The 21,219-nt window shown below is 36.5% G+C and overlaps 1 protein-coding gene and 2 long non-coding RNA genes across 10 annotated transcripts in view; 1 reads left to right on the top strand and 2 right to left on the bottom strand.

Annotated features, from left to right (window-relative positions):
- Sol1 overlaps nucleotides 1–21,219 on the bottom strand; it is a 362,434-nt gene that overhangs the window by 37,792 nt on the left and 303,423 nt on the right. For both annotated transcript variants that reach the window (XM_076691075.1, XM_076691076.1), the window contains one exon: nucleotides 798–984. In XM_076691075.1, the coding sequence (XP_076547190.1) occupies nucleotides 798–984 (187 nt within the window). The remainder of the gene's footprint in view (nucleotides 1–797; nucleotides 985–21,219) is intronic.
- Nucleotides 12,236–14,067, top strand: LOC117604166 (uncharacterized). Of its 2 annotated transcripts, none has more exons than XR_004581397.2 (3): nucleotides 12,236–12,596; nucleotides 12,724–13,212; nucleotides 13,279–14,067. It is a non-coding gene; the product is annotated as an uncharacterized LOC117604166 (long non-coding RNA). The 2 variants fall into 2 exon arrangements; XR_013063040.1 differs by having other exon boundaries at nucleotides 12,236–12,650.
- LOC117604164 (uncharacterized) overlaps nucleotides 19,484–21,219 on the bottom strand; it is a 53,840-nt gene continuing 52,104 nt past the window's right edge. For 3 of the 6 annotated variants that reach the window (XR_004581393.2, XR_004581395.2, XR_013063071.1), the window contains exons 3-5: nucleotides 20,943–21,091; nucleotides 20,657–20,779; nucleotides 19,494–20,582 (exon numbers count right to left, since the gene is read on the bottom strand). This is a non-coding gene — a long non-coding RNA (uncharacterized LOC117604164). Of the gene's footprint in view, nucleotides 20,583–20,656; nucleotides 20,780–20,942; nucleotides 21,092–21,219 lie in introns of all 6 variants that reach the window. The other 3 variants (XR_013063070.1, XR_013063069.1, XR_004581392.2) reach the window with 3 other exon arrangements.

Here is a 21,219-nt window from a genome sequence, read left to right as displayed (position 1 = left end):
CCATTAAAAGTGAATTGAGCTACTTTATCGAGCATTGAGGCGTTCGTCGCCCTTCATATCTTCTAATTAATCAATCGTTGTCAGGATTCTTTTAATCAGCCGGTATCAATGAGGCAATGATTGAATTAAATTATTTAGTGACTGTGAAAATGAGAAGAAGATGTAAAATTATTTTCAAATTCTAAATAATTTTTTATTTTACAGAAATTTTAATATTACTATAGTTTTTTTTAGATAGGTACAGTATCGAGCATAGTAGGCTTTCATATTTTTTAATTATATATTATCTTTTTCTAAATCATTTTTAATATTAATATCGTGAAAATAAGATTTTGAGAATTTCTACTTCCTCTATATCGCCATTTTTCTCACAGAAGCGCACTTTGCTCTATTCTCTACAATCAATTTTCATTTCGTTTCGTTGGTTTTACCGTGTCCTTTTACATTATAAGCAGGAGAAATGATTTCTCTCCGGAGACAGCATGGAAGTGAAACGTACGATGTTTGAAAGGTGAAGATTTTAGAAATACGAACGTCGGTAGAGGCAAGTGGTGGTTATGAGTGTTTGCACAACGGGGTGAGTCCTCTTAAGGGTGAACAGTGTGTTGAAGTTGGAAAAGAGATTTTAGAGAGACTTTTTTTTTGGAGAGATTTCACTATGTATAATCCATGCATCCTATTTATTTAACGATGCGTTAAATTTTTGTTTTAATTTTCAAAAAATTAGTATAAAATGTATAGCGATATTTTTATTAATTTCTCTTATGAAAATATTTGATAAATCTTCTGAAACTTACTCGTTCGTCCCGTCTGGGGAATGGTACAAGTTCAAATCCTGAAACACCACTTGGACCCGTTCTTTGCCTCGTCCTTGGAAATCGTATGTACAGTGTGTCCTCGGTGGATAAGGATTCGGATATCCTGGCGACGTGACTACTCCCGTTTTCGTCGAGTCACTGTTGAAGACCATGTCGCATAGTGACGCTGCAAGAAAAGAGATAATAAAATTGAAAGCGAACAATAAACACGAGTGACTGATAGTAAAGAAAGAAATAGAAAAATAGGAAATTAACAAGGATAATTAATTAAAGGACGGCGAGAAAAGTGGTTAATTGAACTACGGTGAAGCTCGTTTCCATTAGAAAGTTAACGTTTATTGAGACAGAGATGAATTGTTCAGATTCCTCATTTTTCACTTGATCATCCTTTCAAATAATTCTTTAAACATTCAATCAGTAGGTTGTTCAAACATAATTATTTAATTTTAAATATTTTTATTTTCATTTTCTAAACCCAAAACTATTTTTCTATTTCAATTTTCTTTTGTTTATACTATTCTTTGCTACAAAAGGTTATTCTTCTTTTTATTATGAATAAAAGAGTCTTCTCTTTTTCGCGGAATATGAATAGCAGGGTTAATAAAAAAATCTCATGATACTTGGGAGACAGCTATTCGAAGTAAAACGGATGAAGACAATCGTAGAATATCATTGCGCTCTTTTTTTTCTCTTTTAATTTTCCTTTCTCTCGGTTCTCATTTTAATTCTCGCTTTCTTGGATCATTAGCCTGGCCGCGTTTTAATCTCACCCTAGACGAAGCACCCTTTGTAGAGGGAACCTCGCGAAGAAGCTTTCCTCGTGGATGAATCATGCATGACGCACCTAACACCGTAGCTTAAGGTGTTTTATAAATTATTAATGTAGCGGAAGATAATGTTTAAGAGAAATTTATTTGACGTTTAAGAGGTACGTATGCTTTGGCCTCACGTATTGTTAAAATGCACATCATTCATACATTTCTTTGAATCAGGTCACAATTTTGCATTTTGAATTAGGAATAATAAATTATACGTACAATTAAATAAGAAATTTTTATTATTAAATTTTATAATATACATGCAAGTGCATTTGATGTATTTCATACATTTTCTATATCGAAAACGTTATGTTTCAATTTTCTACACACATACATGTATATGTATATTTCAAGCGATTAGATATGTCACAAGTGCATCGCATTTGTAATCCTCAGAGAATCCCTGATTGAGATTCTAGCAGAGATAATTACGGTAACCAGGAGATGCAGCCGATGACTGACTGTCCGACCATGAATCTGGAGGTAAATCCAATTCAAATGAATCCGAAATTGACATGTCTGTATCGATCTCAAAATGGCATAATCCTATCGGTTGTGTTTACGTGCTGTGATAATCTAAGCACTAATATCTTTCGCGTACCGACATCATCCTATGATTCTCGTGTTCGCATGGGTACCGTGTACATGCGTGATCATTGTTCCTTCGGAAAAATAGCGATATACGGGAAGCAGAATTTTTAAACTCTTAATTTTTACAATATTAATATTAAAAATAATTTAGAAAAGAAAAAAATATAATATTTAATTATTAAATATTATAAAATTTAGTATATGACTGAAAAGTACAAATAGCAAAGTAAAGGCTAATTGAAATTCTCCCGCGCAGACATTTTCGCGCAAGTGGTGGGGGGGTCTCAGACTTAGGTGTATACGGGGCCTTCTCCCCTCCAGCGTCAGTCACCGCGCGACCGTCTATGGGGGAAGGGGAAGAATCGCGGCATTTTGGAAACACCATGATCTACGGGGGGAGAGGGGGTCGGGAAGCTTAAGGGAGGGAGTGAAGAGGGTGAGTACAGCATATTACTATTTTTTCTAAGAATGACTGATTTGGTCTCGAATGTATCATTATGTAATTATTTCATGAATATTCACTTAATATCTATAATGTCATAATTAAACGATTTTCATTAAATCTTAAACTTAATTAATATAGAATCATTGTTATTCTTTAGAATTGTAATATTTAATATTTGAGTTACGTTCATTTATTAAATTAGGTAATTATGATACATAAATTGATTGAATGATTTTCCAAGTGAAAGGGTTAAATACGGAGTGAAAATTTTCCGTAGCATGTCGGTAACAAGCTCGTACTTGCACTCTGCTGCTTGATTATTCGCAGCATGGCTTTCACGCGTCGCGTGGCAGCCAACTAATTACGCAAACAGTCCAATGAACCAGACGAACAATAAATTAATACTCTTTGTATCCGATAATTAACGCCATATCAATTAATTAGAAGCAACGTTCGACGGGGTTGAAACGATCCGTCTGTCAGCACACTCGGGTAAATAACTGCAGAAAAGGGGCGGAGGCGGGGGATTGTTTCGGTTTCGTTGTCGATTCTCACGTGAAACAATTTTCTTTTGCTTACACTAGCTCGAAAGCTGAAACTCGCGATGAAGATGATTCGGGAACGAGGCAGCTAGGAATTTCACATTTGTACCGCGTTGTCGAGCTCACGACCCTGTAAACAGTCGTCTGTTTATCCGCACGAAATTTACGAGTCATGGTGAAAATATATTTTCTCAGCTACATTCGCATATATGTATGTACATATGTACGTTCGTACAAGAATGTACACGAGGATAAGTACATACAGGATGTAGCCTGCGTAGAATGAGACTGAACTGTGACGTTGTAGGCGGCTCTATTTTATGAGCTGTTGAAGTTCACGGGGAATTGTGTTAGATTATATTGCACGACGTTTTTAGAATGCATATTTCATTTTTATGAAAAATTAATATATTAATTTTTTGCACATATTATCAATCCTTAGACCATGAAGAGAGCCCTAATTTTAATTTAATTCTGTATTTTATATCATTTTCGTTTTCTAAATTTTACATTTCAGTTTAAATTATGTTTGGGTCACAATTGACCCAGGCTCCGCTGTTCAATCATATTTGTAGGTATTATTTAAAAATTATATTTTTCTAAAAATTCTATTTGTATTATTCCAACAAATATTTTGGTAATTTTCTCATGTTTCTTTATAGAATATTAAACAATATGATTCAGCTTCACAGTTTTTATTAAAAAAGCAGCTTTCAGCAATTTTTTGTTTATTCTCCTATCTGGTAATCAATGTTATAAAATCAAAGCAGCATATAAAAGCTTTTCTCTTAATTGAAACGTGTGTAACGGGCAGAAATATACCTTAGTATCCGAAATTTTACACGTTTGAATAATTCTATTTACCGGATTTATCAAAATCTCCAATCTTCCACTGGCAAATCTGCATTTCAATCGAAACCTTTCAAAAGATAACATTAAGGTAATTAGCATCACATCTGTTCCTCTTTTGCATTTAATGTATTCGCACTACATTATGCTGATACATATTTTTCCATAAGATCCGATCCTTCATATCGTTACTCCTCTCAATTTGTCCCCTCCATATATCTGTTTTAGAGTTCTGTATTAATGCCTTCTCGTGGCATAAGGTACGCGTTCGTAAATCAGCGCAAGAAAAATCACACTTTTAAAGAAACGGTCGCAAGGTAGGTTCTTTAATGCTTGAAAGCCGGGAGATACGATATGACAAGGATTTACTACACGGAAAACTGAAAAGGTGAAGTGATACGTAGGATGGTTCTCATGAATGTTGCACGAGTGTTTTGGATCACAGTGCTATCACCATAGCCAGGTATCGAGATTATTAGCATATCGAAAATATCGCTCGTATTTCGCGTCTGTTTCTCTTTACAGTGATTGCCACTGATGTTTTATCCTTTGTAGAGACCCTACATTTCTGACACTTTGAATAACAATGTTACGCTTTAAGAATTTTTCACTTGGAATAAATCAATCATTCTGTGAATAGAAATTTTTAGTTCACTTCACAAGTTAGAATTATCACGTTCCAAGTGATAACTTGTTAAAACCAATATTCACTGTAAAAATATTTTAAATTAACCCTCGAACGGCGGACCATAGAAAGAGACAGAAGTTTAATTTAATTTCATAAACTTGCGTTTTATAAAAATAGCATTTCTCCTCTGCTTTTACTTTATGTTATTTTTTTAAATTTTACACCTCTCCTTTAAATATTATTTCCCAGTGTATAAAATTCTTAAAGCAAACTCCGGGCTTCAAAGGTTGAAAAATGGTCCCTAAAATGGACCTTATTCAACGTCACTCTGGTTCCTTGTCTCGAGCCAAGCATTTTCTTTCTTGGAAAACAAGTTAGGAAATAAACAGGGATATTTTTACTTCGGTTCGTAAATTCTTCGATAACTAGGTTAGTACGCTGGCGGACTTGGCTGGCGATTACGGTGCCGTTTCGCTTCGTTAGCGGCCAATTTCCACGGAAATGGGGGATTATGTAAGCGAAAAACGGGCAATGCGACCACAGTGGTCAACAAACACGAGCTTTCCTGCTGTCGAGCAGTTCGTTAAAACGGTACAATACAAGTCTGCCTAGGGAAATTAATGAGCCGGGTTTATATTTCAAGGCGAAAAAAAAATAAGAACGCAAGGAACCGTCGAGCAACGACGAGTGGCTCCTAATTAAAATAATCGTACATTTGGCAGTGGAGTAATCGTGTGATCCGTGATTTTTTCATTCCCTTTCGACGTTCGTCCAAAACGAGAAAACATGCGGGTCGAGTAAATTCAAAGATAAAAGAATATTCAGCAAAGGGACTTTTTACCTCATATTCATTATTTAAGTGTTTATTAATACCCTAACCTTATTTATATACACGGTGTTCTAATCATTTTGATCATTCTAACATTTTAATTTCTGTGTTAGGTCAAATTATATTAGAAAATAATGAGATACAATACTTAATGATTTACATCTGGAAACAATGGAAATAATTTGGGTAATGAAAGTTGTTAGAACACCCTGTATATAAGACGAATGAAGTAACGGTAAGGAGGAAAGATCCGTGCCACGGGAGAACGGGTAAACGTTTTAATTTGCATTCATGAGACGTCCTCTCAAAATTCTTAGAGCCACCAAGTATTCCAAGTACGTCTCTCTGGTTATATCCGACGGACGAATTCACTTATGACGATCGATGCGTCTACTTCGAGCAGTATGCCCGGTTAGCCTAACGTATTCCCTGCTAGCCGATCAGGATAGGGAATTTCAGCTGAGGACAAAGAGACGTTTAATATCGTGTGGGGATAGATTATTGGACGTTTAGATGAAAATCGAGTTCTCTGTTTTCGGAACTATCCTTTCCGGATCACTAGAGAGTTAGTGTAATACACAAGGTGAGGGAATAACAATTGATATTCGAATTATAATAATTTCGAGAAGGAAAAATTTTCGAAAATAGAGAAATAAATTACAGAATTGAAAAGTCTATTTTTAATTTCATAATTAAAATTCAGTTATAAGTGAAAAATGGAATGCAACCCTTTGAGACTTAAACGTCCATTATTTTTTCAATCTCTCCATTCATTTCTTTCCACGTTCCACCACCGTTCCCTCCGATGTTCTTAAAACGCAAGGGATCACCGATCGAAATTAATTTCACGTTTCCCCGTGTCGGTAATCGAATCTCGGTCCGGCAAAACATTTTCATACGACCGTTCACGCAAGGTCCCTTGTTTCCCGAAATTCAATCACGCCTCTCGTTCCCGTTTTAATTTAAACACCATCGCGAAAGTCAGTTTACAGTCAGTTCCGCTGCAAAACTCTCCAACAACCGAGGACTGGTGTACATCGTTCTCTCACGACCCTCCCCTTCTTCGTCCTCCTACACCCTCGGGTTTTCTGTTCGTAAACCGGTTCGTTCACTTGGCACGTTAAAAAGGAAGTTTGAATTCCGTTATGTCAAGTGGACTCGGTCGTGTAATTTCGAAAACTCTTGTTCAACGGGTAATTGCACGTCCACGCAACACGCGACCAGAATGAAACGCGTCATCGGTGTCGGAATAGTTTTGCGTTCGTTTCACTAGCAGTAGCCGATATACAGGCAATCTGTTCGTTTGGCCATCATGTTCGGAGGTTATCGCACAAAGTAGGGTAAGAAAGGGACAATTCGCTTAACCGTTGAACAGCGGAAATAACATGGGTCAGTTGCGACCCAAATTTACAAAACCTGGTATCAGCCTAAAGTTAAATGTATAATTTTCAACTGTTTAATTTTCTTCTATAGAATATTTTCTATAGAATAATTCAGTGGGGAATGTCAGTCCACTTATAAAATTCATGAAACGATTATCAAAGTCATTAAATTTCCTGTTATGTTAATAAAAGTGATGATTTACTGTTACGTGAAAATGTATCATAAACCGCAATTGCGGATTTCCCAATTGAACATCGCATTTAGCCGAGGACAAACCGAGAGTCAGCAGGCGCCGGTTCCACCGGTATTAATAATTCGTTGGAAAGGGTGGTAGAGGAACCGACAGACAGGGGTGTAACTTTGGGAAAATTAATTTGGGACGCCGCGCCGTCTTGCCTGTAAGTCTTCCCTATGGTAACTCCATAGATTTCAGCAACTGTCGTCGAAGCTCGTATCGTCTCGATGTCCAGGCGTACCGCTCAGCAAAATCCACCGGGTTGGATATATCCGACCGAATATCCTGTTCCGTTATCCTGTAATGTACCTTCATATTTTCTTGCGGATTTCTGCATTATTCACACGGGAACATTTCAACCCAACGCCGCTCTTTCGTCAACCGTGAAAGCTACAGAAATACGAGCCGAAAATTTTCGCTGTCCTGTCCTGTAACAGGGCGGGGGACGAGCTTTTTCCGACCGTTCGCCGGCGAGCTTTCAGCGAGGAAATCTACGCTCGTTTCTGTCACCCAAGGAATATTTATCAACGTGGTTTTATCGATGTTCTTTATTTCACAGGGAATTCGATAAATGAAAGTTTGCGGTGCTTGTAAAATAGAATATTGTACAGGGGGATATTAAAGGGGATGAGATTAATTTAGGGCGTTATTTTGGATGTTATTTTAAACAACAATGTTAGCTAGAATAATTTCCGAAAATTCACAGTGATAGATTTCCTGGTCCTGTTGAAAAGTCAAATAAAATTTTATCATTCAGTCGTTAATTGATGTTGAAAAAAGGGAACCCTTTTTGGTAATTAAGTGTATTGTATATGCGATTCATGCATGAAAGGTCAGAGGGCTTTTACACGTGGCAAATGTAATTATTTTATCTTACAAAGCGTACATTGTCGGTAACAGAAAATTAAATTGAACTTTTTCGCATCATTTCCTCTTTGCTTTATCCAATTTCCATACTTTTTTAACGTCAGCAATTTTTACTGTCCAATTAGCAGCAAGTGATCATTTCCTGACAGATGTTATTTCAGCATTGTGTAACATTGCATAGTTACAAATCATTTCAGTATCAAATGTAACGTTTCAAAAAAGATTGCTTGAATCGATAAGGGAGTATTTTGTGAAATATGCTGTGATTTTAACTTTAATTTGTACAAAGTGATTAAATTTATTCCGGCCATTTTCCTTATTTCTAACAATAGGGTCCGATCAGTCAGTTACTGAAAATCCAACAAGGGATTCAGCAATTTCACCCTTGTCCAATATGTCCGCTGCTTTATCTCATAGTTTAAGGTACTACGCAATTTCCGATATAACACAGTGATGAAGCTTGTGCCAGGCTTGTTTCATTGTACCTCACGAATCCCCATTTTACGGTCTCTTGACTTAAACCGATTAACCACTGAACTCTCCATGTAATGGTATCTCATTTCATAAACGTTGGTAAGTGCACTTCAGAATGTTCTCTAACCCTCTCTCTCGCTTTCTCCTTTGCTCGTGTGAACAAACAGTATCACCATGAAAAGCATAATCGTATAAAGGAGAAAATATGGAACAACAAATGGACGGGTGAAGGATAATTGTTTAAGCAAAGACCATGGAGGGTGGTTACAATTTTGTTTTAGAAATTTCTACATAATTTTATGTGTTATTAACAAACAAGAGTGTCATTATTACACTCTCTAATTAAAAAAGGAAAGAAACGAGAGTTTAATCTCGTTGCAAGAGTGCAATGTCCCATTTTCTTTTTTTCTTTTCCAATTCTTTTTTCTTCTTTCTCTACATATACTTCAAGTTTATTGCGGGAGTAAATTGATGGCACGTTTAATGACGCGTTCTCCTTTCAAAGTTAGTTTTAATCTCGTTAGGAGATCGTAGTATGGTACATGCTTTTTGTGTTCGCTTCCTTCTTTTTAAATGTACCTGGCAACCTTTGAAGAAGTAGAGGTTGATGGCACGTTTAATGGTATATTTTCATTTTGAATTTAAATCTGGATCCTCGTTATGGGACTGGCTGTGGACAAACATGTTTCGATTGTATTCTTAATAACATGTCTCTTCTTTGAACTTGTAAACTCATGTCCGGTATATTCTTAAAGTAGCTTATAATACGTTTATCTTGAAAGAAAATCTCTTTCAATTTTCATGTTAATACTTTACTAAAAATTGATATTTGCATTCAATATATTTTCAATATAAAATCTATAACTTGAGGGTAATTTAAAATAAAGCGAAAAAACATTGTACAAAATGGATTTCCAATATTATTTTCCACGCCATACTCTCTAATATAACTCTTCACAATATCATGTTAATGCCTCTTTTCTCTATACATTTTATAGAAATTGCAAACAATGTTAACCATCGTTATGAAAATGAGATCAATTTTTATATTGAATATCAAATAAAATAATGCAACTGAAGAAAACAAACAATTACAGACGCATAATAAATTAAATAAATATCGAGTGAAGTAATTAAATCGAGAATAATTAATAAATGTTTGCATTTATTTGTCTTAATTTTATGGACATTTTATAATCGTATTTGCTTTCGTTTAAACGAGTAAACTGCAATTCTGTTAATTATTTTTTATTCAATAACCAACTGATATTTTTACATGTTTAATTGTTACGTTTATTTTTTAATGAACTTCTCGATATAATAAATCAAAGAAATAAACGTTAATGGTATTAACTCTTTTAAATATTCTTTGATACATAATGCGAACTGTTTTAACATTGTGCTAAGGAAGAGGAAAATTTTATATCATCAAGGTTCTTTAAAGCATAATATTCTTTTCTTACTTAGTTAGCAAAAGGACTTACCAACGACACCACGAATAACAGAATGCTAGAACTTACTCGTTGTGAACATCGTGGCATTAAAAGCTCGAGTTAAAAGAACACTTACATCCTTAACAACGCGTTCTGAATACGAGCCAATGTGCATTTATTTTTTAAAATGCTGCTTTAAACATCGAGCAAGAGCGACTCTCCTTTCGCACTGTACTGCACGCGTCAGTAAGATTCTCGTACAATTAAATTCTGAATTTATGAGCTTCTCGAGTGAATACCCTTTTAAAAGAATTTTATACGAAGTCTGTTTCTTTTTCTCTTTACAAATAGAGTAAAGCAAAGCAAAATAGCTAATTAATTTTTGTCATCATTAAATTTTCTTGACAACTGGCAACTGCAACATTTTTATATAACAGTAAAATTTGTTATTTATGAAAGATTGCAAATGGAAAGCTTAACTTTCAATTAAATTCCAAGCTTTCAACTTGTTATTTTACATCAACAGTTCTCAAGTAATGGTAGATACTAATGATAATTTTGGTAAAATTAAATTAAAATTGATAACTCATAACTTATAACAGTACGTACGATTATAATTGAGTTTAATGAACTATCGCTTGTGTAAAAGTTTTTAGGAAGATAAAGGTGAAAAAGAAAGTATCGCCTTATCGATGGAGATAAAACTATCTTCAAAGTTTCACTCTTTCGATCTTATGATATTCAACTACGAAGATACAAGATAAGCTTTCAGACAAAGTTTTATAATCTTCGAAATAAAATTACGTATTTAAGTGCACTATAAAGCTCGAGGAACTTCGTTTTGTTACTTTTTATTAAACTTATAAGTAACTTTTTTCCATCCTGGGATTGAAAAAATTGAAAATACTTGAATTGTTATTCGTTGCAAATATTGATAATAACTGATGGCAAACTCACATATACAACTCGCAATCTAGAGATCCACAGTTCAAATCCTTGGTTCCCAACATTTTTTTTTTTTTTAATGATAATTTGTCTCTTTTTGAATAACTATTACATAAAAATTATCATAAGAAAAAAAAAAAAATTTTGGGAACCAAGGATTTGAACCGAGGACCTTCAGATTGCGAGTCATGGATCCGCTCCGTGGTTAAACACATGACTCGCAATCTAATGGTCTTCGGTTCAAATCCTTGGTTCCCATTTTAATTTTTTTTATTTTATTTATTTTTTTTTTTAATGATAATTTGTCTCTTTTTGAATAACTAAAATTCTATATAATTCTAAACTAAAATTCTGTATTCTATTTTGAATAACTTAAATTCTATAAAAATTGCAGTGTATGTAATTAATTATTAATAAGTGCAATGATTATAGCACAGCTGTAATAGGCGTGTTCAGCTCGACGAGCTCTACAAGCTGGCAAAGTTTCATTAATAAGTGAGTGTAGTTGGATAGTTCTCCGTATCAGTCGAAACGAATCGCAGGTGGTCCTTTATCAGTCAGAGAACTCGACGTCGGTGAAATCGTGCATTTCCAGTCGTTGACGATCGTCGACGGGGGGTAAGACGATACCCCTAACGTGGCACGAAGAGGCCAGAGGAGGGGGAGATCGATAGAACAAACGGGGGAGGGTGACGCCACACCGGAAACCGAGGCTGGTGTCTGGCTTGGAATTCTGGAAAACTGGCGAACCGTGATGGTTGCGGTGGTTTTGTCTCAGAAAGCGAAGTCGCGCGGATCCGGATGCCGCGAAGAAAAGGGGGAGGAAACGAAGTGAGCTCGCAGACGAGCCGCGAATAGGGTAGATAAAGGCTGAAACGAGGAGGCCGAGGAAATCGAGAGGGAGCAAGGGATGGGTCGACGACGGAAAGTGAGGAAGGAAGGGAAGTTACTTAACGTCGTGGCAAAATGGAACGGTAACTAATTCTGACTAGACCGGCTGATTTATCGGCTTCTGGTTCTTCATCGTTGCCTTTCAACGCACCACGCTCGTGTAACTTCACTCGCTTCCCAAGTACTCTGTTAGTGATTTCGCGTTCCTCTTCCTGCGAGCTACGTTTCATCTTCCGTTCTTTCAATAGCTTGATCATTGTCGACGATTAAATTATTATTTTTCGTTATGCAAAGTCATGACCAACTTATGTTAACATCCACAAGTATTTGGATACTTGCTGGAATCAGACTCAAATGATTGTTCAATATTTTGTTGGCCATTTTTGAAACTTTAAATTATTATTTTTCTAATATATGAAAATTTTTCATTATAAAATTTGAGTAGCTAATTTTTCTTTAAATTTTTTAAACTTGGATCATGATTCGCTATTGTGATTGTGTATAGGTACAAAGGGAGCTAATAACTTTTCTTCCTGTCGTCGCTGGCGAAGTGTCGTTACTTCGTTTCCTTATTCCTCTCACTCAAATTTACTCCTGTTTTCCTCGATTTTTGTTTTGCCACCAAACCCGTTCCTCAACTTTCCTACCAGGAATAAATATTTTGATTGATATCGTTTTCATCGTTCGATCGCATTTCCATTAGCTGATGAGCTCGTCGAGCGAACGGTCCTCCCGATTGGATAGGAAACGAACAGAAAGGGGGGCAGAAGCAGGAAGAACCGGAGAAGAAAAATAAAAAAGTATCCAGGCTTTGTGTACCGGTTGACAAGTTCCAACGACGTGCTGCGGTATGATGCGTTAAACAAAATGAAATATTTAACCCTTTTAGCTAGCGCTTTACCGTAAGAGCTTGCTTTGACACAGCACCACATCGTGGGACTTTGTGCAATGTATTATAATTCACTGTTGTTACAGAGATTAACGGAAATTGCTGGTCTTACACGGGGGATTGTGCAGAAAATAGCACGGATAATGCAAATGAACCGGTGAATTGATCTTCCAAATAGAAGTGGAAAACTTTTTATAGGTTATTGTATAGAAAGCGATTTTATAGGAGAACTAATGATTGGAATAAGGTAATTCAGATAGAGATAGATCGACGGGGAAGTTGGATCCGGTAAGTAATTCCCAAACTCTGTTTCAGAGGTGCAATGCGTCGAAAACGATCGAGTTTATATATGTATTTTAGACTTCTTTTTTCTTAATAATTCAATTATAGTATATTAAATTTATTATTGATGATTATCAGTGTCTCTTATGATAATGAATATATTGATCCAACTTATTAACCTAGTTTCAAATTCTCGTATAATAATTCTAATTAAAGCATTCAGGGGGGTCTAAATGGAAGGTGCAAGAAGAAGGGCATCATTATAACGTGTCACCGAAGAAAATTGTCAAGGGGTAAGTTACTTTAGTGCTGTGTGCCACTTAAAAGATCAAAGCAGTCCTTGGTTTCGCACATTCTAGCTAGGAGAACGTGTAGGAAACATTCAAACGACGTGTTCTCCTCCTTTACGTGCTTGCATCGAATCGATAACTCCATGTTACGCGCTCGTTGTCCTCTTACGGACGGTGCGCTGACCTCTGACGAGTTTCCGAAGCTGGGACATCCATCATCTCGGAAGTCCGTCAGGATAGGGGAGAGGCTCGTCTATCAAGGGACCGATTAGCGACGATAAAGATCTCGAAATGAATGGACCGTGCCACTCGACCGGCTCATTGTCCTCCCGAGCGTGCAACGACCACCCTCTGCTCCGTTGCACAATGCTTCACCCCCTATGTTTTTGCTAAACAAGAGTGATGCTCGAAATTATTAACCCTTTTGTCACGGAAAACACCAATAGACGTTCAATTTTCTGCTCCGTTTTTTAAGAAATATTAAACAATTATTAAATTGTCAATTAACTTACTATTAAGGAATTATTTTCTTACAGAATTACTTGAATTTTACTGTCAAGAAATTCAAAAATTATTAAGTAAGTAAGTATTTACTGAATTTTAATTAATATTTTTAATATTTCCGTAAAAATTATATTATTAATTTCAAATAGACGATGAATTAAATTAATTCATTCTAGAGTATACCATAATGTCTATTTCTATTTATGTATCTGGTAAATGGAAAGGTTTAAGGAATCAATTACACGGTACACAAAAATTGTACACGATATCGAAGTCTTATCAATCAATTTTCCAATATTTACCACAAACATTTTCCACACTACACCGAATACCAGCCACATAAATTTACTTTAATCGTGACAGCTAATGAAAATGGATTACCGTTCCTGCTTAAGCAAACAATTTTCACTCGAGTTCACTGAATCTATCTTATCTGTCCAAACTTTCATAAAAGTCCCATTTCATCCCATTGTTAGTATTTTAAGTAATACAATAATTATTCCGTTGCCGAGAGAAAAAATGTAAGCTATACTTAGAAAATTTAAAGAAAGTTTTTAAAATAAACCTTATCCTTTCCATTTTCCTTTGAAGAGAAACAACATTCTACAACACTTTATATGTGAATTGAATAATCCAAGTGTAATAAAAAAGCTCAACGATCTGAATAAATTCCTCGTTCGCCAATTAAAGCGTTTCCTTGCTAGCGATCAAAATGGAAGTCAAGAGATTTTGCGATGGAAAAGAGCGAAAATCCGGTTTGCATCGAGAAGTGCTTCATTTTCATGCGAAGCACACGAAGAGCAAAGGACCACGAAGAACGGGCCTCGAGTTCGCCTCGAAACGACAGATCCATTCCTCACTGCGCTTTCCGACGATGCTCTTATTTTCTTTTCTTCAGTTGCTCGTTCAGCTGCAACACCGAACGATCGGTAATCGTGACAGCCGATCGCTCTTCTGGAATTTAACCGGTAGTGTGACGTTTCAGGGTCTACCCATTTTGTTCCCGCAAACTTTTTCCACCATTTCACTTCACCTCATCGTTTCAATCTCGTCTCGGCCGTCTTCAGACAAGGATACCGATGATTAACGTGTTCTCCTTCGCGCTTCGATCGAAACGCGAAATTTTGCGGGTAACCAGAGCATCCGTGGAATCTGGCCAATGTTTGCCTTGACCATCGGATGAACCAGCTCGTTTATCATGGCAACACGCCGCTCAAAGACTCGATGGATGCCTGGAGTGGCGAAGAAACTGGTAATTAGGTTTGTTTCAGCTTCGCTTGGGAGATTGTATTGTTCGTGGTAAAAACGTGTTAATGGTTGTACAGAATTCAATCGAGTGAAATTATGGGCAAAGTTTTGAGAGGTTCTCTAAGGAAGTAAAGAAAGAAGTTAAATTCAGCGTCAGTATTTTAATTTCTAATTGCTTAAGGAATCTTCTTATCTGTATGTATTTAGAAACTTACTTTTTAATATAGGCACAGTAATTAGTGGTGAGCTGTCGCGAGTTTTCAAGTAATTTAAGTATATTCTAGTTTCAGATTACTTTACTAACTATTGAAAATCTTGAAACTCTTACAAACTTTGAAAATTTTTAATTAATATTTATTTTTGGAAATTCAAATTTTATTTAATTTGCATATTCAGGTAAGGTTTAACTCTTTCAAAATTTATCCCATTCCCATTTTGTGATTGAATAAAGAATGTTCCGAACTAAAAAAACATCACTCGTTTTGCGTAAGTAAATTTAGGTTGAAATTGTATTTCTATACGTCTGCTTTCAAAGATTTTATATTTTCTGGTAAAATTAATATTTTCTTCGTTTCCGGCACAGCTCTATCGTCGCTGTTCAAACACGTCAAAAATGTATTTCTTTTTGCAGGATATTGCATGTCCATTTTTTGCCTGGATCTGGCTTTGCTTTACGTTTATTTTTAACGAAATGGAAAAAAAGGATCTCGCGTATCCGATAGCTTTGAGGATTTATCCGTTTTTTTTTTTTTTTTTTCGAACGTACAGTTGTAAAATAGATCATTTTATCTGAATGATGATGATTCTCTATTAAAAAAAGACTTGCTCTATCACAAATAATTAATATAATTTGCACTGTCCAAAATTAATCCAAAACCATCATTAAAAAACATATAGAGATGCTGGCTTTTGGACAGGAATTGTAACGAACGAGAAAAGTCCAAGGTCTGAAAACATGCAACGAGCAACGGTGAACCATTTTTAACCCCTCGGTACCATAATTACTTTTCCATTATCTTAATGCCAGCACGGTGAGTGAATGCGGTATAAATACAGGGCGGGGGTCGCGTAACTGCAGCACACCTCTAAAAGGCTTGCTATATATTTTTTGTTCCTTTCTTTTTTTTAAATGTCGCGAAAAGCCAGACCGACGACGTCGCATCTTCCCTTAAACTTTAATTATCAACGTACGTTCCACAACAGAGGGGTAATTTTCTCATCGCTTTATAGACTGTTGCGCGAAATTTACTAAGGTCACTAATTTTTATAGTATAATAAATTGATTTGAGAATTACAAAAATTTTTATGTTACCAAAAATTTAACATAGGTCGTTGAAAATTCCATTAAGTATTATTTTTATTTGACAGTTAATTGAAACACTTATGATACATAGATTATAAAGTATCGCGACGCAAAAGGGGTAAATTAAGGACGTGGAAGATGGCGCGGTTTATTATTTTCCCTGGGAACCATTAGACGGTGTACACCCTACGGTAACGCCACTTTAGGTCGCCCCATAAATATTCCCTAATACGCGAAGCAATAACGCGTATCGATGCGGCCGTTGTATAAACATAAATATGACTGCATGCTCAATAGGGGGTATTACATAGCTTGCCGTTGGAAAGGTAAGTTCGCCTAACGCCAGCGTTGTTAATTTATTGTTAATTTATTGCACCGAACGGCCGCCTAGTGACTCGCTATCAGACACGGTGCACCGCGTAATCAAGAAATCGATTCGTCGCACGAACGTTACAGCCAGCCAATAATATCGTAAGCCAGTGATTATATTTCCAACAAGGGTGAACATGCCTTTCTTTTCAAGGGGTCTTGCATTTATTGCTTGAAAACTTTGATTAATCATGATCAGTCAGTGTCTGGAGCTCAGCGCTGCCTTATCTCAGCAACAAAAGCATGTGCACCCCCAAATTCGGCGGGTCCGTTAGGGTCGTGGGTGTTTGGAGTGGGGGCTCCAGACATCGTTGCATGCGGCCCAATAAAAGGCCGACACCGAGTGCGACCCCTCGGTGTCGGTCACAGGGTAGGTACTAGGGGGAAGTCTAAGTTTAGACCTTCCTCGAGATGGGCATCAGTGTGCCAGGCCTGGAGGGCTCCGGAGTAACACATATAAAGTGGTGGAGCCCTTCTTTAGCGCCAGTACAGGTCGCCGTGGGGTTTTAGTCAGTAGGAATCTGACACTCCCCTGCCGCCCTCCCCCAGGGGACGGTGGGGGGTCTTATGCAAGATTTCCCCACGTTAAAAAAAAAAAAAAAAAAAATGTAATCCCTTACATCCTTGCTTTCTTTAAATCCCTACTTCCCTCCCATCCCTACATACTTTACATCCCTATATCCCTTAAATCTCTGCATCTCTTACATCTCTATCTTCCTTACATCCCTGCATTCTTTATATCACTGTATCCGTTACATCCCTACATCCCTCACATCCCTACATACTTTACATCCCTATATCCCTTAAATCTCTGCATCTCTTACATCTCTATCTTCATTACATCCCTGCATTTTTTATATCACTGCATCCGTTACATCCCTGCATCCCTTACATCACTTACATCCCTTACACCACTTACATCCCTTACATCACTTACATCCCTTACATCCCTGCATCCTTTACATCCCTTACATCCCTGCATCCCTTACATCACTTACATCCCTTACATCCCTGCATCTCTAATGTACCTTAATAAATATTTAATAATGTCCATTTTTTAATAAATTTAGTTCCTTTTTCCGCCACCAGATGGCGCTGACCGGACCTCGAAATTTTAGTTCACATTTTTGCCACCAGAGGGCCAAAAATTGTGTATGATTTAGTTCCTTTTTCCAAAACCAGATGGCGCTGATCAAACATCGAGATTTTAGTTCACATTTTTGCCGCTAGAGGGCCAAAAATTGTGCATGGTTTAGTTCCTTTTTCCGAAACCAGATGGCGCTGATCGAACATCGAGATTTTAGTTCACATTTTTGCCGCTAGAGGGCCAAAAATTGTGCACGGTTTAGTTCCTTTTTCCGAAACCAGATGGCGCTGATCGAACATCGAGATTTTAGTTCACATTTTTGCCGCTAGAGGGCCAAAAATGGTGTATGGTTTAGTTCCTTTTTCCGAAACCAGATGGCGCTGATCGAACATCGAGATTTTAGTTCACATTTTTGCCGCTAGGGGGCGCTGTTTTTTCGAAATTTTTGCTAACTAACTTACCTTTACTTACCTTTACTCGAAGCAGTCTTTATAATATATTTATTATAAGGGATGCAGAGATGTAAGGAATGTAGGGATGAAAAGAATGTACGGAAGAAAGGAATGTAGGGATGAAAAGAATGTAGGGAAGAAAGGAATGTAGGGAAGAAAGAAATGTAGGGACGAAAGGAATGTAGAGATGAAAGGAATGTAGGGATGAAAAGAATGTAGGGAAGAAAGGAATGTAGGGATGAAAAGTATGTAGGGATGAAAAGTATGTAGGGATGAAAAGAATGTAGGGAAGAAAGGAATGTAGGGAAGAAAGGAATGTAGGGAAGAAAGAAATGTAGGGACGAAAGGAATGTAGAGATGAAAGGAATGTAGGGATGAAAAGAATGTAGGGAAGAAAGGAATGTAGGGAAGAAAAGTATGTAGGGATGAAAAGTATGTAGGGATGATAATAGTATCCACCCAAAGAGATACAGGGATGTAAAGGAAGCAGAGACGTAGGAGATACAGGGATGGAAAGGATGCAGGGTCCTAACAGATACAGGGATGTATAAGGAGGTGGTTTCTGCGAGGCTCATAAAGTGGAATAAAATAATGAAAGTAATGCAGAGATGTAAGGGATGCAATGATATAAGGAAGGCAGGGATGTTAGGGATGCAGAGATGTAAAAGTTGCGGGGATGTAAGGAATACTGGTACATATATAAGTATACGCGAATACAGGTACAAGGAGGTGGTACATGCGAGGGTCGTAAAAAGAAATAAAATAATAAATAACTAGGAATAAGTTACGTAAACAATTTGAAAAGATAGATACAACGCGTGTTAAATTGCGCTATATGTACGTATATGGTGTGGGGTGTTAGGGACCCCAATGCACAGGTAATACCCTGCATATCAATATTGTGGCATCCGGGGTGTCAGGGACCCCAGAACATCGGCGACTCTCTCTGCGCAACAAGATATCAATTTGGGGTATCAGGAACCCCGGCGACTCTGCAAAACGCGAAAATATCATCTTGGGGTATTAGGAACCCCGGCGACCGTTTGCGCGACGCGAAAATATCATCTTGGGGTATCAGGAACCCCTGCGACCATTTGCGCGACGCGAAAATATCATCTTGGGGTACCAGGAACCCCGGCGACCGTTTGCGCGACGCGAAAATATCATCTTGGGGTATCAGGAACCCCGGCGACCATTTGCGCGACGCGAAAATATCATCTTGGGGTATCAGGAACCCCGGGGACTTTCCGCGCAACGCGAAAATATCATTTTGGGGTATCAGGAACCCCGGCAACGATGCGCAACGACAAAATATCATCTTGGGGTGTCAGAGACCCCGGCAATTCTCTCTAAAGTTTAAAAAGGATAAAATAATAAAGAGGGATAAAATAATTAATAACTGGAAAGGTTGAACTTTGGCTCATAACGAGGGATAAAATAATAAAGTTGCTTTTTCAAAATGATTTATTTACTAACATTAACATGCATGAAGTGAATACAAGTTTGTCTTACAATTATATTAATAATTTTTCGGTCTTGTACATACTGGTTTTGACTAAATTATAAAAGAAGAGGGACTGGTAGATCAGGCTCGATTATTTTGACTTGTGGGGCGCAATTACACTGTGTTTGTAACTTAAAATTAAAAAATTACTGCTAATTTTGATTTTTAGAATCTTGGTTATGAATTTACTTATTTTGGGTCAGTTATAATATTTGTTAGGGACTATTTTGAGCTTTAGGTACTAACATTAAGTACAATACATCGACACTGAATACTAGAAACTGGAAAAGCTTGTTGTTGCTCTGTTAAAAACACATTATTATAAATATTTTTAAAAATTCTGTTCACTGTTTCTTTAACTTAATGGATGTTCCAGCTTGTTTAGTCGAATCTGTCTCTGGTCGAAGCGTAAATATCCTTCTCTTCAAACATTTTACAAAATTCCTAGATTCTTCGTTGCAGCGCGCTTCTTACCGAGGACACTCTTGATTTTGGAAAGCAAACTTCCTGATGTTTGAGAAAGTCTGAATGGAACGTGAAGTGCCATGAATACTAAAACGGTGCACGATATTGTCATGGGATACACCTTAATAGATTCTCTTTAGTTGGAGACACGTCCGTTTACAAAGTCTATAGGAATTTCAATATTTCGAACGAGCTGACATTATAGGACACTTCAGTGCACAATTCGCAGTTTATTCTGAAGAAAGTTTCTTAAATCTTCAGCACGGTGTAACATAAGCAAACAGGAGTTACAGATTTCAATTTACGTTAGAAAAATTACGAAGAAATTTCCAGTAAACGTAGTAAAAAATTTCTCAAGCTTTTCCCTTATGGTGACAGCATAATACGGAATATTGCAAGCTCGAACGACGATCGTGAAAAGTTTCTAAAGATACCCTTTACCTGGAAGGAACCGGAAAATTTATCGATTACAGTCGACTCAGGAAATTAAAATTGCTCAAAAAATTCCATTTTACCTTTTCTCTTCTCTAAGCTTCCTTCTTCCATCAATTAAATCAACATTTCCTTGATTAATACTCGAACTATTGTTAAATGAACTTAAAGATGTAAAATAATGTTATCCTTTTGCTTTGTAGAATCTAATAAAAAGAAAGATTTATTATATTTTTATTCAGAACTGAATGACCTGTTATTGTTTAATAAAAGATATGCAATATCTCCATATTACTAATAAAAGATGAAAAAAATAAAAAGTGTAAATTACAATAGTCTTGAAATAAAAAATAAAAAATTATTACTCACCAAACTTATGATTTATATTTTGAGATCGCATTGAAATTGTTCTTTAACAAGATACAAAAGTTTCCAACAAGATTCATAGATCTCCTTAAAGGATTTTTTGAAGTTTCCATGATATTACTGCAAAGTACTTTTAGAGGATTGGTATTGTTCTAAAAATGAAAGGATTAAAAAAATAAAAAATACAAAAATGGATATTAAATACATAATGGAAAGGAAGTAGGTAAACGTGATTCGTGAGGATCGAAGGAAAGCTCACAATGATAAATAGAAAATTGAA

Source organism: Osmia lignaria, chromosome 11, assembly GCF_051020975.1.
Source record: "Osmia lignaria lignaria isolate PbOS001 chromosome 11, iyOsmLign1, whole genome shotgun sequence".
Classification (NCBI taxonomy): Eukaryota; Metazoa; Arthropoda; class Insecta; order Hymenoptera; family Megachilidae; genus Osmia; species Osmia lignaria.
The sequence above is the reverse complement of the archived record's forward strand: the minus strand, read 5'-3'. Positions and strand labels throughout refer to the sequence as shown.